The sequence below is a fragment of the Biomphalaria glabrata genome, chromosome 7 (assembly GCF_947242115.1).
Source record: "Biomphalaria glabrata chromosome 7, xgBioGlab47.1, whole genome shotgun sequence".
Classification (NCBI taxonomy): domain Eukaryota; kingdom Metazoa; phylum Mollusca; class Gastropoda; family Planorbidae; genus Biomphalaria; species Biomphalaria glabrata.
The window spans coordinates 46,426,636-46,443,705 of NC_074717.1; the positions used below are offsets into that span (position 1 = coordinate 46,426,636).

General features: G+C 37.4%; 1 protein-coding gene across 1 annotated transcript; it reads left to right on the top strand.

Moving 5' to 3' along the window:
• The first annotated feature begins 5,337 nt into the window (after nucleotides 1-5,337).
• Nucleotides 5,338-17,010, top strand: LOC129927369 (uncharacterized). The gene is made up of 5 exons (XM_056036071.1): nucleotides 5,338-6,392; nucleotides 7,001-7,210; nucleotides 9,238-9,417; nucleotides 10,866-10,998; nucleotides 13,585-17,010. Exons 1-5 carry the CDS (start codon nucleotides 5,880-5,882, stop codon nucleotides 13,758-13,760), a joined length of 1,212 nt encoding a protein of 403 aa, XP_055892046.1. The 5' UTR covers nucleotides 5,338-5,879; the 3' UTR covers nucleotides 13,761-17,010.
• Nucleotides 17,011-17,070: the final 60 nt, after the last annotated feature.

Here is a 17,070-nt window from a genome sequence, read left to right on the forward strand (position 1 = left end):
GCTGAGGTGGGACAATTGTAAACAAACTGAATTTCCATTTCGTTGAGCCGATAAAACAAACTTATAAATATGATATAATGTCACCCAGCATAAAGGTTATAACATATTAGCGTTTGTACCGCTGCTAAATTAACAAGAAAGATAAAATAAACTAAGATAAGAAAGACAATAGATGTTCTTGTGTCTTTACTCAGATCAGTTGGGGGGAGAGGGGGTTGATAAGACAGCGCTAAAAGTGCACGGAAATCTCATTAAAAAAAAGTTTATCAACACTTTATTCTGTACGCCGAATACACCAAAAATCGTGCTATTTATAAGTTTCCCACCATTTATGAAAATGTCCAATAATAGAAGAAAGAGAATAGGTCCACTTTCACTCCCAGAAAACAACTAACCCCAACCATTCACAAGGCTCCTTGCCACGCCTCAAACTCAAGACATTCATTCTACTACATAAGTCGTTGTGTGCATGCCGTTCACATTCATCATACCCTGGGAAGTTATAAACAAAGGGATGTAACTTTTTAGAAAGGATGCATTCAGTGTCACCATCCTTGCTACGCACAATGCTATATACAAAAATTGGACCAGCTACTCTGAAGAAGAAACTTTTGGTTTCACAAGCACTCTCCGTGGCATTAGGTGCTTAGATCATAGGTAATCCATCCGTCAAGGTAGCTGTCTCGACCATGAACCTGTTGGATTAATAACAGAAGTTTAACTTTGAAGCACAATTATTGAACAACTACATACATCTTACATTTTTCTTAAAAACAATGCGATATTATCGTAAATTACATTCAGTAGTTAAAGATACTAATATGTTAATGAAAAAATATATATATACCACATTTAATTGACAATCCTGATGCAGTCCCAGCTGCTATGGGCAGGTCACGTCTACAGAATCGAAGACCACCGCATCCCAAAACGACTCTTGTATGGCCAATTAAGCGAAGGAAAGCGCTCGCAAGGTGGGCAAAGAAAGCGCTTCAGGGACACCCTCAAAGCTTCTCTGAAGGCGTTCAGCATAGACCCTGGCACCTGGGAGACAGAGGCACACGACAGAGCATCATGGCGTCGCGCTGTGAAAACTGGCGCACAGGTTGCTGAGGAAAAAAGAACAACGCAGGCAGAAGAAAAACGCAAGAAAAGAAAAGCAAGACAAACGACACTAGCTCCAGCTGGAATAACCTGCCCAGTGTGCAGCCGAACATTCCGGGCTCACATAGGTCTCACCAGCCACATGAGGAGGCATAAAACCCCAGTGCAAAGCCCTCAGCCCCCTGGATGACCAGGTGGTCATCATCGAACCACGATGGACGAACTATATATATATATAATTGACTTATAACGGGTCAAGTGCCGCTTGATTTTTCACAGGTCGTCATTTCTGGTGGCTACTTTTATGTTATCGTTACTAGGCGTAACCAGACGCCTAAGACTAAGACTAAGACTGCTTTATTGATCCTTACGGAAATTTGTTGTGATTACAAGGACTCGTTTCTCATATGTGACTTCTTCTTTTGCCTGCTCCATGTGAACTTATAAGTGCCTTTCAGTGAGGTCCTCAGCAGACGTCAATGTATCTTCATGGATCATCAATTAGCAGAGAGTTTAGGCTAGCAGTAAACTTGATTCACCTCACACACACACAGATATACACTTTAATAGCCACAAGCCCCTCCTGTCAACTAACAGTCTAAGTGACGACTGTCCATTTTCAAAGGTGCTCATCTTCAACTAAATTCTGCAAAAGAGAACTCCGACTCATTTCGAGGTCAGTGTCCGACTTACATCTCGTCCGTTTTAAATTACCAGCCATAGAATGTGTCTTTATCCCTCTCCGTCCAATCAAATCTTAGATGGTCAAACCAAGACAAATTGTTTTCTTTAAAGATTGGTCTCGGTCAAGCAGTTTGGATACCATTCACGATTATTACGTCATAGCACGTGCGATGTCAGATTTTTTTCCCGCGACTGACATTGTCCTTGAACTAGTTATAGGAAATAAATGGAAAAATAAAAACTGGGTCAGGGTCTTACAGTATGTGTTCCATAGTTAGTCCACACATTATCATCGTCAAACTCCATTTGAGGGCTTATATGTTCAAAGCCATGGACGGGTCGTCCGATGAATGCCTTAGCTTAGTGGCATTAGGGTCCACTAGTTCCAAGCGTATGTCCGAGGCCGTTGGGCGATACCAAGGGGGAAGGGGATGAAAACGTTGAATGTTTTGTCGGTTGGTGGAGAGGCCAGTTTTATCAGATAGTCTAGTGGCAAGCTCCATAAAAGTCTGCACCTGGATGCGTTTTCTGCATCTCCAACCATCCATTTGTTTTTCAGCTGGGAGGTATTCATCCAGTCTTTTCTACCGCTCAAAGCAAGTCAGTATAGACCTTTCTCTTCTAAGTTTAGTGAAACTACATTAGCTTTATTTTAGCTGCATGTGCTGGGCTTGTCATGAAGGTTCCACAGACATATCTTAGTGTTGGGACTGTATCTCATCAAGCTGTCCAAGAGATGTCATAGAGCCATAGATTTGTACTGGTAGACTGTAGTCGACCTGTGATCGGACTGCTCCTAAATATGTAGCTGTTTATGTGGAGTTATTTCCCTTATTATGTCTTCTACAAATTTTTCTCCCACTTCCATTTCTGATATCAAGTTGAAATTTTGCACAATTATTCATAGTCAATTAATTTCGTTTTATATAGAACAGGGAGTTTATCCCTGCAGTATTGAGATATAAGGCAGTGATTTTGCGGTTCTTCCTTTTAGATAAGCTTCATTTTTATTTAAAAGTGCTATTTTTTTTACTAGGATTAATAGATGCCAGGAGAACGCAACTCTCAGTTCTGATTGCTTAAGAAAGCAGTTTAATATCGAGTGCTTCTTTCCCTTTATTTCTTCAACCATTTCTTTTCTTTTTACAAGCTCTCTCCTTACTTAGTACTAGTAAAAGGCAGTGTAGAGCTCTGTTTCTTCAGCCATCGGTTAATGAGCAGAGTGTCAAGTGATCAGCACAACGACCAAACGCCTGTACTTTCTCCTAACTAAGGTCAGGTACCCATTAGAATTGGGTGGACTCAGGAGCGCCCTAAAAGTCCTGAAATTCAAAAATCCCATTCTTCACAGAGATTCGAACCCAAGTCTCCAGGTTCGGAATCCAAGCGCTTAACCACTCATCCACCGCACCCTCCCCCGTTTCTAGACGTTATGAGAAGGACCCCTCAACTCAAGAAAACATTAAGAAACTAGAACATACACAAAATAGAGCAGTGAGATTCATAACAAACGAATATTTACATTTGACTACAGTAACACCTTTAGTAAAATCACTAAATTTAGAAAGCCTTCAGGATAGAAGACTTATAAGTAAAGTAGCAATTATACATAAAACACTGAACCATAATCTTCAAATACAAAAACAAAATTTAATAAAATACTCAGAAAGACACAAAGATAAAGACACATTCCTCGTCCCATATGCTAGGACAAATTTGTACAAATACTCCTTCTTCCTTAGTGCTATTAGAGCATGGAATGGGTTGCCTGGGCTAGCCAGGAAAACCAGTGACTTGGCAGAATTTAAGTCATTGATTAATATGCATGACTAAATGCATGACGCGTAGGACGTAATCATCTTCTTTTTTGAAGTAACGTCTGTGTTATATAAGATAAGAAGATAAGAATTTCTGACGCTCAGTACGCAGTAAGGCCTCGCCCCTGAGTTGCTTACGACGCTTTAATGAACATTCGTTACATAAATTTAGATTCCAAACATATGGTAAATATCAGGGGCGGACTGGGTGTCGAATTCTACATCATATGATAGTCTACCTGTCCTCAAAATCATTATTTTAAGTTGATAATGTATCGATATGCATACATACAGTGAAGTCTTTATTTTTATAAGAAATATAGGCTTTATGTTGCTTTTTAATCGCTAAGTGTGCAAGCCCTAAAAGGATGAAGCCTACTAGTAGCACCGTCTTAGGATGTAGGCTATTACATTATTTCGGAAAATGTGATTAAAATAGTATTACACTGAGTCAGTGAAAGATTTTTTATAACACGACACTCAGAGTGCCTTTTTAAAAGAGAATATTATAAAACTTTTAACAATTTGATATGTGCCATAGTGACGTCGATGCGGCCATTTCGGTGGCCCTACTGGCCCTTAGATGCCAACAAATTAGGTTGCCAGAAAATGTGTGGGGAGAGAACTAAACAAAAGCCCTTAGACCAGGGGTTCTCAACCTGTGGGTCGCGACCCCCATGGGGTCGCCTAAGACCATCGAAAATATGGATTGATATTGTCTATTCTTCTATTGCTGTGTGTGTGGGGAGGGGGGGGGGGGTCGCGGCAGAGTGGAGGATTGTAAAAAGGGTCGCCGAGCATAAAAGGGTGAGAACCGCTGCCTTAGACTAAGACATTTCGTAAAATAAATGACATCCAATCGGATTCGAATAGGGAAATGCGTAGTGATCAAGTCTGAACAAGTTGCAAGGCCATAGTTATTCCTACATGAAAGAGCCATATGTAATTTATAATGTTGTAACATAAATGCAACTTTTGAAAATTGATTTTTAAGGATTCTTTTTTTTTTTAAGTGTGTGTTCTTGAATTCCAAGGGGATACGCTCCGAGAAATTAAATTTCCGCGTATTTAATTTCATACACGCACACTATATTTGGATGCGAACAGTATCACAAGACATCCCCTAACACTTTAATCTCCTATATCCCGGGCATGCTACCCTGCCTCATAGTGGCGCCCGGGTGGAAACGATCGTAGGAAGAAACGATTAGGCTAAAGGGTAGCAAAACAAGACTCCCGTGGGGGTGCCTAAGGGGGTGCGAGAGCATTCTCATTGCACTGTGCGGAGTTGTAAAAAAGCTCCCACAACCTTGTCACAATCCAGGCGCCGTTCCTCAAAGGACCGTTACATAAATGGCTTGTCCTGCACGGTTAGCCTAGTATAGAAAAGGAAAATGGCAGGGGTCCCGGTGCACGCGGTCTCTGGCCGCGAGTCTGACACCCCGTCAGACAGAACAGTGTACACTGTTCTTATTCAGGCCGGTGAGATATTGTTAGTGGCGTTTTATCACGTGATCCATCAGTTTAGCTAGTCTTCAGTACCAGGAACAGTACCAGGAAAAAAAAAAAAAGAAGCAGGCAGAGCAAGCGATGGGAAAGCAACTCCATTTACATAGACATCAATCACATCAATGCTTTTGGCCACACAAAATAAGGCAAATTCATAGTCAGGGCGTCTTTTTGGAGTCTTTTGATTCAAGTATCACAGACCTATGTAGCCCATATTCCGTGTAAATACTTTTGTAAAAGGGAATTCCCATTGTAAGGAAGATAACTCTCAAAACTTTCATGTAATCATTCGTAAAAGAACTTTCAATTTATTTGCAATACAAAACTTCTCTCGTTTATAAAATCTAGACTCAGACTAGAGTCTAATGGCTTGATAATTTAACTTTTATTGATTTCTCTCCGTTGTGTTACCACTGATCTAGGTTAAGATCTAAAATCTAATCTAGAAGTAGAACCTAAGTCCTAGATCTACATAACAGTGACTCAGTTACTGAGTTAGTCAGTTGTCAGTAGTGAGTACAGTGAGTGCCATTGAAATTTGAGTATGAATATGATTTATTCAATTATTGATTATGATTGAGTCATGATGATTAAGATACACTAACACTCAGTGGACAAGAAGTTGATGGACTGATGTCTGTAGTTGCAATGGAATTGTGTTCAGCTTAATGTTTATAAACATATAGGAACTTTTAAAATACAAAAAAGAAAAAAATACATGCTAAAAGTATTTTTCTTTGGGAGTCATTGCCCACAATCAACAGAATGTTTTGCACCCGTTTAAAAAATATATATTTATTATGTCATAAGCAATCACAATCATTTGGTCTCCTTATGAATCTCCTTTTTAAACCATGGACAATATCATATGTCTCTTATAATAGAAGTTACTCCAAAATAATTCAAATCAGTCAAAGAGATTATTCTGACACAGTTGATTACTCCTGTAAAAACAAGACATTTTTGAGTCCATTTGATAAGAGTGTACACAAAAATCTGGGGTCAGAAAACTATAACAGTTCAGAAAAGGTTCTGCCTGCTCAGAAAATAACTTCAACGTTTGCTTCACACAATGAGAAAAACCATCCAACTATTCTGTTGGACGATCCTCAAGAGATGACAGCATTATCTATGGAGAAAAAAATACTATCGTATCTAGTCCAGAATTGGGAGCTGGAGAAAGCAAGTGAGACGCTAAAAACATTTTTAAGTCATGGAACTGTACCTGATCGACAAATAGTATTTGATATGTTTGAACATTTGGCATTTCTTGGACAGGTTAGTGATCCTAGTAAGAAACAAAATTTACTAATATCTTCATCTGTTTGAATCTGGTCTTTCTTTATTGTCTACTACATTGGACACAGGCGCGTTGAAAGGGAGCGCTTGGCTTCCAAACCTGGAGGTCCTGGGTTCAAGTCTTGTTGAAGACTGGAATTTTGAATTTCTGGATTTTTAGGGGCGCCCCTGTGTCCAAACAACTCTAATAAGTGCCTGACTTTAGTTGGGGAAAATTAGGTGGTTGGTTGATGTTAACCGTTGGCCAAAGAAGAATATGACCTTAACATCATCTGCACCATATATAGCAAGGTCTGAAAGGGGAACTTTAACAACTTTTTTTTTGTGTTCTGTTAATGTCTGCTTTTGTACAATAATGACCATGATAGAAGAGGACTTCAACCATTCGCTAGCTTGGCATACTATTGGGGTGGGTTGAAATGGGTTGAAAGTCATCTTGATTTGTAGTCTACCTTATAAAATGTTTTTTCTGTCAGCGCTCAATTAAACTGGATAATTTTATATTTTATATCTGACCATATTATATATATTGTGTATAGTATATTGTATACATGAGACTAAAATAAAGAAAAAATGTTTCTCAACAGGTTGATAACTTATTGAATCTTAATGAGCATCTTAAAGAACATTCTTTGATTTCTAACTTGGACTTTTTGAGGTGTTTGCACTATGCCTATTGTAACAGTGGAAGAATCTCTGATGGTGTTGAAATGATCCGACATTTATTTGATTGTGTGTGTCATGGCACACAGAAAGAATTAGACGCAGACATTTTCTTTAACTTGTTAACAACAAAGGTTGGTCAGGAGTCTTTTCATTTTAAACTTTTTAGTCAAAATATTTATGAAAATACAATTTTGTCCTTATTATTTCATCTGCAAAAAAATATTGACATCTTATTTTATTATATCTCCCTTCATATTTCTTCATCTTGGGGCATTAGGGCTGGTTGGTAAAGGACATGGCTTCTAACTGAGACACCCAGGTGAAGACTTGAAATTTGAACATGGGATTTTTAAGGCGTCTATTGAGTCCACCCAACACATTGGGGAAGTAAGGGTTGTTGGTCATTGTGCTGGCCACATAACACTTCATTAACTGTCGGCTCTAGAAACAGATGAGCCTTAAGTCATCTTGATCTTGTCTACACACATTGTCGCAAGGTCTGAAATTAAGTACTTTTTCTTTGATCTTATTTATTAAACTTAAACATTTCTGTGTTGTTGTGATTGTTCCTTTTACTTTGCGATTAAATTAAATAAATTCTTCTGTTTTCTTGGATAATTCAGATACATTTTTTAATGCTTGAATGCAATATAGAGTCTCAATTTGTACAAATGTTCCTTCTTTCCTAGTGCTGTTAGAGCATGGAATGGGTTGCCTGAGGAAAACCAATGATTTGGAAGAATTAAAGTCATTGATTAACATGCATGACTAGATTGACCTAGGAACAGGTGTAGGACGTTGTCATCTTCTTTTTTTAAGTAACATATCTGTATTTCATAAGATAAGTGCTAGGTCAAATTTACTGCTAGAAAAGAACACAATTATGTGATGCAGATTCTGCATTTTACCTTTCAAATGAGTGGAATGTGTGGCTGAGCAGATTAAACCTCTTGGCTGCCTATCAAGAGTACTACAGTTCAAAACCGGACAAGCTACATTGTGTTTGCTGAGCGCCTACAGGCAGCTTGGAAACCTTTTTCCAGATACCTCTTCCTCCCACAAGCCCCCCCCCCCCTCCCCCCAAAAAAAGATTGCACTATAAAACTGTGAGAATGTTATGAATGAAAGATGTGATTGAGACTATTGTTTTTTGAAAGTTTACGCCATGGAATGTGCATGAGTTTTTAACTGCTGTTCTAGTTAACACAACAAAATCTGGCTTTATTGCTGTCAATAAAATTTAAATTATGTGAATTATTATCCAACATTCCTGTGATATGTGCACTGGACTGTCATTATGGTCATGGGCTCAGACCTCACCTGCTGCCTTCCACTGCCGTTCTGTGGGAGATTAGGGCTAGGATCTGTCATATAATCTTCATCAGAAACATGTAAAAAGTTAAATCTAAGTCAGTCAGTCCCTCATTTCTTTTGATTTAAACATACATACTCATTTATAAAAGTATTGTCATGCATTAATACCTAAATGGATGGAATATTGATGTCCTTTAAATGATGTTCAATTTTAGATTAGTACTGTAACTTGAATTTATTTGCATAACTGATAGATCCATGTTCACTGTATTTTTTCTATACAGTTGTTCACCCCTGCAACAGTACATTTTTCAATTTAACAAATCAGGTACCAATATACGGTATGTTTACATCACCTTTATATGGACCTTTCAGACTTGAAAGGAAATTTCCAAAGTACTACATGAAAATGATAGTGTCACTTAGACATTATGCCTTAGTAAAATTGGAATAGGTACTTAGATATAATGCATTACTTTAAAATGGAATGCGATTAAGACATAATTCAAGGTCTGCAGCCAGTAAAGCAGTTCCCTTTTCAGACCTTGTTATCTATAGGGCAGATGATGTAAAGGTCATCTGTTTCTGTGACCCATGGTTAACGAGGGTGTCATGTGGCCAGCACAACAACCAGCCGCCTTTACTTTCCCCAACTAATGTCAGTTACCCATTAGAGCTGGGTGGACTCAGAGGTGCCCAAAGATAGGGAAGTGAAAAATTCCCAGTTTTCTCCTGGATTTGAAGCCAGGACCTCGGTTCAGAAGCCAAGTGGTTTACAAGTCAGCCACCGCACCTCCTCTGCTGCCAGTAGTATTTAATTATTTTAATTGACTTTTATTTCTAGATCATTCTACATTTCCCTCATCGTTTGAAGCTGATTCAGAATTTCATAAATGAAATGGAAACAAAGCATCCCAATTTGAAAGCCTCCCTTTGGTGCTGCTATGTCCAAGCAGAACAATTCGCCCAGGCAGACGAAATGTTGAAAAAATATGCGCCTCTTAAAAAGTTAATACCTGCTCAGGTAGGTCATAGCCCATAGCATCTTCACATTCAGTTTGGTCTTAGCTCATTGCATCTTCACATTCAGGTCGGTCATAGCTTATTGCATCTTCACATTCAGGTCGGCCATAGCTCATTGCATCTTCACATTCATTTTGTGAGACATTTTATGTCATTACGAGCTGTTTGTTTTGTAGCACATATTCTAAATCTTGGATAGCCACCTAGTCATGTGGTGTACACCTTTGAACCCAACACACAGCTATCCCTGCCATCTACGGGAGGTTTGGGCTAGGAACATCGTAAAGTTACAGCTCAAATGAGATTTAATTAGGATAATCCTTCTTACCATAAACTATCATGATTAGGACCTTTAAGATGCAATAGTGGACATATTTTTGTTTTACAAGTTTCTGACTTCTAGATCTAGAAGGAGATCTAGATGTAGACTAGATCTTCAGAGTTCTAAATCACAAGTCTAGCTCTAGTATTAGATGTCCATATAATGATAATATCAAGAAATAATCCCTAAAGGTATAAATTCCTGCTGGCAGAATTGGTAAATACATACTCATACGTTCACACATCTGATGGTGTTAAAAATCATGGCTTCAATACCCGGTTTGAACCTAATTTAAAAAAAAAAAATTATTTTAAGTTGTATAATAGAGTTAATAGAGGTATTGTCTTTTTAAAAAAATGTATTTTTTAAGGTTTTTCTTGTTACTTATAGATATCCACTATTCTCTGATGAAATAAAATTATCAAGATGGTTCCATGAAAGTGTGTTATATACTTTGGACTGTTATTAGTATGCTTGTTGTTGGCTTCCTTCAGTCGTAGAACGACTATGGTTCATCTCGCGCACTTCCTTGCGTGGCTGTGGAGCCCTACTTTGGAGAGACACTCCTGTCCACAAATATCGCAGGTTGAGGTGGCTTTTGCTTCGGTGGTAGAGGAGCTGGCCATTTTTCGCATTGTACGCTTTTCTTTCTGAGCTGAGTGTTATATACTTTGGACTGTTATTAGGATGGTGCTGACTAGGATAAAGTCATTTTCATTTCTGAAGGAGCATCTAAAACTTATCAAACAATATATTCCTCTCTAGAATAAAGGTACATTCCTCGTTCCATATGCTAGGACAAATTTGTACAAATGCTCCTTATTCCCTAGTGCTATTAGAGCATGGAATGGGTTGTCTAAACTAGCCAGGAAAACTTGGCAGAATTTAGGTCATTGGTTAATATGCATGACTGATTGCACGACGCATAGGATGTAAGCATCTTCTTTTTTTAAGTAACGTCTGTATTATATAAGAAGATAAGAATGTTTTCATATTTGACAACAATAATTCTCTGGACTTTGCATTTATATGCTGTCAATTTATCAGATACTTAAACAAATTTAATATTGCCATTTAATACCAAAAAAAAAACACCACTTTTTGTTGATAAATATATTTATTCTTAGGTGACCAAACTGGCCCAGTACTATGGTTCTCTAGACTTTAATGTAGACTCTGTGTTGATGTGGATCCTTCGACAGACTTACATAAAGCCAGGCTTGAAATCGAGTGTCTTTGATGTGCTTCTTATTTATACATGTAAGTTCTGGTGAGCTGTGTTTGAACCCTTTAGTACCAGCATAATTTTTGTTCCACAGACTTGAAATTAAAAATAACAACCAAGTAATTAAAATTATGTCTGTCTTATCATTATTACCATAGTAATGTTATCTTGGATGTGGGTAATTTCTCCATTTGTATAAGGCATGGTGGCTGAGTGGTAAAAATGCTTGGCTACTGAACCGAGAATCTCAATAAAGGCGGGTATTTTAAAACTTAAGAATTTAAGGACACCCCCTAGTCCACCGAGCTCTACAGGGTACCTGGCATTAGTTGGGGAAAGTAGAGGCGGTTGGTCAATGTGCTTTCAACATGGCTCCCTTGTTAACTCTTTCTCTCCGTATACATTTTCCTCGTTCCGATAATCATTTGTATTTCACTATTCTGTTAAGATTAAAATTCAATAACTTTTTTGTTTGATATCAGAAAATGTTATATTTGGTACAGAATTATAGGGAAATGCATGCTCTTTTTACACAACACAAATTAAAGTTTGTAAATCCAAAAATTAATTTAGTTTAATGGGGTCAAATCAACGTTGGCATCAATTAGGAGAGAAAGCGTTAACCATCGACCACAGAAACAGATGACCTTTATATCATCCATAGATCTCAAGTTCTGAAAGGGGTGCCCTACTTTATGATTTCTATAAGGCATTGTATTTTTTCTATATTTACTGGAGGGCAAATAAACATTACGTGAGTGGAAACTATAATTGAAAATTGAATATAAATCTACAAATTATCAGCTAGTCATTGAAACCACCTACAAAAGTAAATTTAGTACTTCAGAACATCAATGAAAACTTATGCACACGGCAGAGACAAATAGAGATTTACTTTGTGACATTAGGTAGCAATAAGAAATGTGCATCAACCAAAGCCATTATACTTCAATGGGTTGGACCCTCTTGTCATCATTTTTTTAATGATGAAAATGATGATAGAAATGAATATAATAATGAATGATCCTAACATTTTGCTGCACAAAAATTTAAAAAAGTAAAGTTTCCCCTTTCAGACCTTTCCAATCTATGGGGCTGATCTTATCTTATCTTCAGGGTTCCCCCACCATTCTGAGATTAGGATTTCAGGAGATTTCCAGGAGAAAATATTTGATTTCAGGAGCGGAATAACGCGAACTATATCTATATTTAGTAATAAATATAAGAATTACCATATACATGTATAAAATTTTTTTTTCCTTTTCAAATTAGCAAATTCATAAGTAACTGATTAATGAGTAAAAAAGTGCTTGTAAACCAATAAGCCTATTTGCACTACTCTCTCTATATATATATTGCTTGTATTAGTCAACATTAGGAATTAATTAAAATCTCTAAAAACAAATTGCAATGTATAACACATTATCAATATCAGTTTCCTATTTCAGTGAATATCTCTTTCATTGATTGTTTTTGTTAACAATAGGTGTCTTTAAATCTATAAAATCTAGCTCTGAATCATAAAGCTAGAAATGAATGTTTTACATGTTTCGGATGTTCCTTCAGAGTTGAAGATAATTACTTCCTAGTCCAAACCTCCCGCAGGACGACAGGGGATGGGAGCGGGCAGGGTTTTAACCCTGGATGGCAGCCTGGTCGTGCAGTTAGCACGCTGGACTGTCGTTCAGATTTATCGATGGTCCCGGGTTCAAACCCTGCCCGCTCCCATCCCCCGTCGTCCTGCGGGAGGTTTGGACTAGGAAGTAATTATCTTCAACTCTGAAGGAACATCCGAAACATGTATAAAACATTTTACATTTTTGGTATTCTAAGTCTATCTCGATCTCAAAAGTGATTTTTTTTAAAAACAAATCTATATAGATTTGATTTTGATAGATCTAGAATTAGAATGAAAATGCTAGATCTAGAAAGACTTGATATTAAAATTAAGACTAGACCGTAAATCTAGATTAGATCTATCAGATATAGTGATATATAGTTACAGACAGTATATAATAGTTATAGCCAATATACTGAATATAGGGCCTACTATTCTACTTATCTTATATAATACCGACGTTACTTCAAAAAAGAAGATGATTACTTTTACTGTACTTTTAGGGTGGAGGCCTTAGACTTATATATATGATTAATTATAATGGCAATAATGGTATAGATTATATTTCTAGAATTCTAGATCTAATAGAGATCTACTTAGACTTAGATTCTGGAATCTCTCTCTTAGTTTTAGTTTTATAAATCTAGATTGTGAAGTAGATGGGGCTTACAGTATAGTGTAATATGGTCTATATAGTATTTAAGCTGCTATATAAAATTAAACTATTCATGGTTTGGACTAGGAAGTAATTATCTTCAACTCTGAAGGAACATCCGAAACATGTAAAACATTTTACAAGACTTGTAAAGTAAGCATTGAATGTAAACTTAGATCTGACTCTTTAATTCTTTGAAGTTCATCTTAACTATTATGATTTCCTGATAATGCTTTTTTTTGTATTTATTTTTAGAAAAAAATATTACTTCAGTTTCTTCCCTTGATTTAATGTGGTTATAAAGTGACTAAATGATTCTTTTTTTTTTTTCTCTTCCTTTTCTTGTAGGCAAAATGCAGGATTGGAATAAAGTCTTTCACTATTTGTTATATGCCAGGAAAGAACAGATTAAACTACACCAACAAACTTTAGATTTTTTTCTAAATGAATTTCTGAATGAATTTTCTGAAAGGACAATAAAGGATCTTTCTCACTGGAGTGACTGGACACGAGATGGCTACTAAGAGAACTGCCAAATATCTTTGTTTAACCCCATTACCTGTGCTTGTTGTTAACTTCAAGTTCAGGAAAGTTGGCAGCACATTAGGCAAGTGGCGTGTTCAGGCTGATGTTGACAATACCTAAAGGGAAATCATGGTCAATTAGTGGAGAAACAAGTTAACTACTGTACAAGTGAAATCCTCTAGTAGAATAGATAAGTGTTGTTGGCACATATTTCAGTTTTTATGGCACCATGGCTGACTCTAAGGCCAACTCATCACTCTAAGGCCTCAGATCATCATCATCATCATCACTCCTTTGAGTTCCTCGTGGAACATAGGGCCTCGACAAAAACACGCCACTCTCCACGGTCTCTTGCTAGCTTTTTGATGGTGTCCCAGCTCTTCCCGTTCTTCTCTGCTTCTTCAAGTACACTGCGTCGCCAGGTTCTTTTTGGTCTTCCTCTGCGTCTTGTTCCCTGGGGGTTCCACTCTAAGGCCTGCCTAGCTCTGTTGCTGGTATCTTTTCTAAGGGTTAGAAAATATGCACTCTTATAATTGAAAAGATAGATCAGGCCTGAAATATTTTCTTCTTTTTCTGCAAAGCTAATGTATTATGTTATTTGCCTTCCACATACCAGGTTTGAGAATTATGTAAGTTGCTCTCTACATATGAGGTTTGAGGATTATATAAGTTGCCCTCTACATATGAGGTTTGAGGATTGTTAATTGCCGTCTAGATATGAGGTTTGAGAATTATGTAAGTTGCCCTCTACATATGAGGTCTATGGTGATGATGATATTTCTAATTCGCTTGTCACAATATGCTTCATGTGTTGCATGTTCATTGCAAAATAAATAAATTAGGATTTTGAAATGTGCTGCTGTCCCATAAAATGATACTGAGCATTGTGATTGTGTTGTCAGCATGTGTCAAAGGACAAGGTACAGTATTGGTATGAACATTACATGTGAATATCACCCATTACATGGTCATGTGATCATTTCTATCACTTTCGAGAAGGCTACTGTTAGTCCACTGTGACGTCAGTCTGGTTCTGAGTCCACAGTGAAGTCAGTCTGGTACTGAGTTCACAGTGAAGTCAGTCTGATACTGTTAGTCCACAGTAAAGTCAGTTGGGTACAAGAAGTCCAAAATATAGTGAGAAAGTTACAGTTCAAAGTTCAAGACTCCACAGAGTTACTGTAAAATATTTTGTGATGCCAATTTTAAAGTATTTGGCTGGTATTCATTATATTTATTAAAATATTATGTTTTATTGGAGCCCTAGTTGTCAAGTTCTTGAGTTGTTTTGTGCAGAGATACTGTTAGAGAGGAACGTAACATCAAGTTGAGTCTAGTCAGTAGTTTTTAAGTTGTTTTTTTTTATATATATATGAAGTGATAAGAATTTGCTTATTGGTGCCCTATTTAACCCAAGCTGTAGAACATCAAGCAATCCCTAGAACATTATTAATTGTAGTCTTTCCATCTTATGCCCATGATGGAGCACAGGCACTTTTTCTGGTAACATTTTAAGAAGCCTTTATGGATGTTTGTATAGCACTTTATTTGCTTCAAACAATAATTCACCATTGGTCAATTATACTCACCTTGTTCACAAAGTGATCTACACTAGACCAAGGGAGTGGACATTCACTGTCAGTATTCCATTGAAAGATAACTGGGCATGACCTTCGTTTTCCTGAGGCTGATGGTCAGACCAAGCTAAGGTTCAGCAAATGTTTGTGAAAATGTTTTCCATGTTTCAGATATTCCTTCAGAGTTGAAATAATTTATTTCCTAGTCCTAACCTCCCGCAGGACGTCAGTGGGAAGGGAGTGGGCAGGGTTTGAAACCGGGATAATCGATAACTCTGAACAACAGTCCAATCTTGGAAGACAACGGCCACCCGCTCCATCAGAACTACGCTAGGTTGTCGCGAAGTGGGCGACTGCTGTCAATCATAACAAGAACGGAGCAGTACAAAAACTCATTCGTACCTCACTCGGTCAGACTCTATCACCGTCACTCATTGATCAGGGAACATGAAATGCACCAAGATACCTGTGTGTAGTCGCTGAATGAACTATTTATGTTGTCTGTTGTATTTATGTGTATTTTTCTTTTGTGTTGTCTTTATATGAGAAATGAGTCCTTGTAATCACAACAAATTTCCGTAAGGATCAATAAAGCAGTCTTAGTCTTAGTCTTAGCGAGCAAACCACACGACCAAGCAGCCAAAGAAAAGTTCAGAGACTTATCTTCTTTTTTAGTTTTAGTATGGTACAATGGGCACCCTATGTTAAATAGACTGTCACTGAGCAGATGTGCCTTTATGCAATCCTTGCTTTATTTGACCCCCAAGAAAATAATTCAATTAGGAAAAAAAAATTCACAAGCCACAAAGAAAATTGAGATTGCAAATCACTTGCATTGAAATGGAAAGAAACAAAGTATGCAATATGTTGAATATTTGCTGAATGATTAGATTTGTAAATGTATACTTTGTTAGAATCAGGCTTTTCACCAGGAAGGGACAAACAGCGGCCCCAACAAATAAAAGGAAGGGGGTGGCAGTCAAGATTTAGTTTAAAGCATCTTTGGGATGGGAAGCGTGGTCGAGAGGCTAAGTGCGCTTGAACTTGGCTTGTCTTGGCTACCTAGAAGGGGGCTCGAGGTTCGACACCCGACTCGGGCAGAGTTGCGTTTACTGAGCGCCTAAAGGCAGCACGGAAAACTAACTCCTAGATACCCCCTCCCCCCCACCGGTCCACAAATGAGATTGGACCAAAGCGCTCTGAGCATGCTATAAGCATGAAAGTAGCGCTATATAAAAGCTATAATAATAATCTTGTACATGTGTTTGATCTGGTTGTGTAAGGTTGGTATATTTCTGGTAACAGGCCTATGAGAATATTTGATTTGCATTCTTTTGCAATTAATGTATGGTTGAGTTTGTTAATATTTGTAAAGATTTACTGAGCATTAAAGCATTACATTTTAGTGATGTGACACTTAGTTTAGAACTGGACCCTTTAGATGTATTCTTTAGAAAGCAAATCAAAAGTTGATCATTACTATGTTAATGGACCAATCGTAAACAAACAACATTTAGTCACATGATCTTATTGATAAAACAAACAAAAAAAAACTGTCACGTAACAACCATCATAAATTAAACATGAGATCGTAAATTATATAGAAGAGATAGAGCACCACGTGGCTAAATGTTGTTAACAATTGGTGAATGAGGTCCATTTCTCTTACTGCTTCTAGAAATGAATAGAAATCAAGTGTTAGAGTTGTATGGTATTAAACTCATTGGGTAAA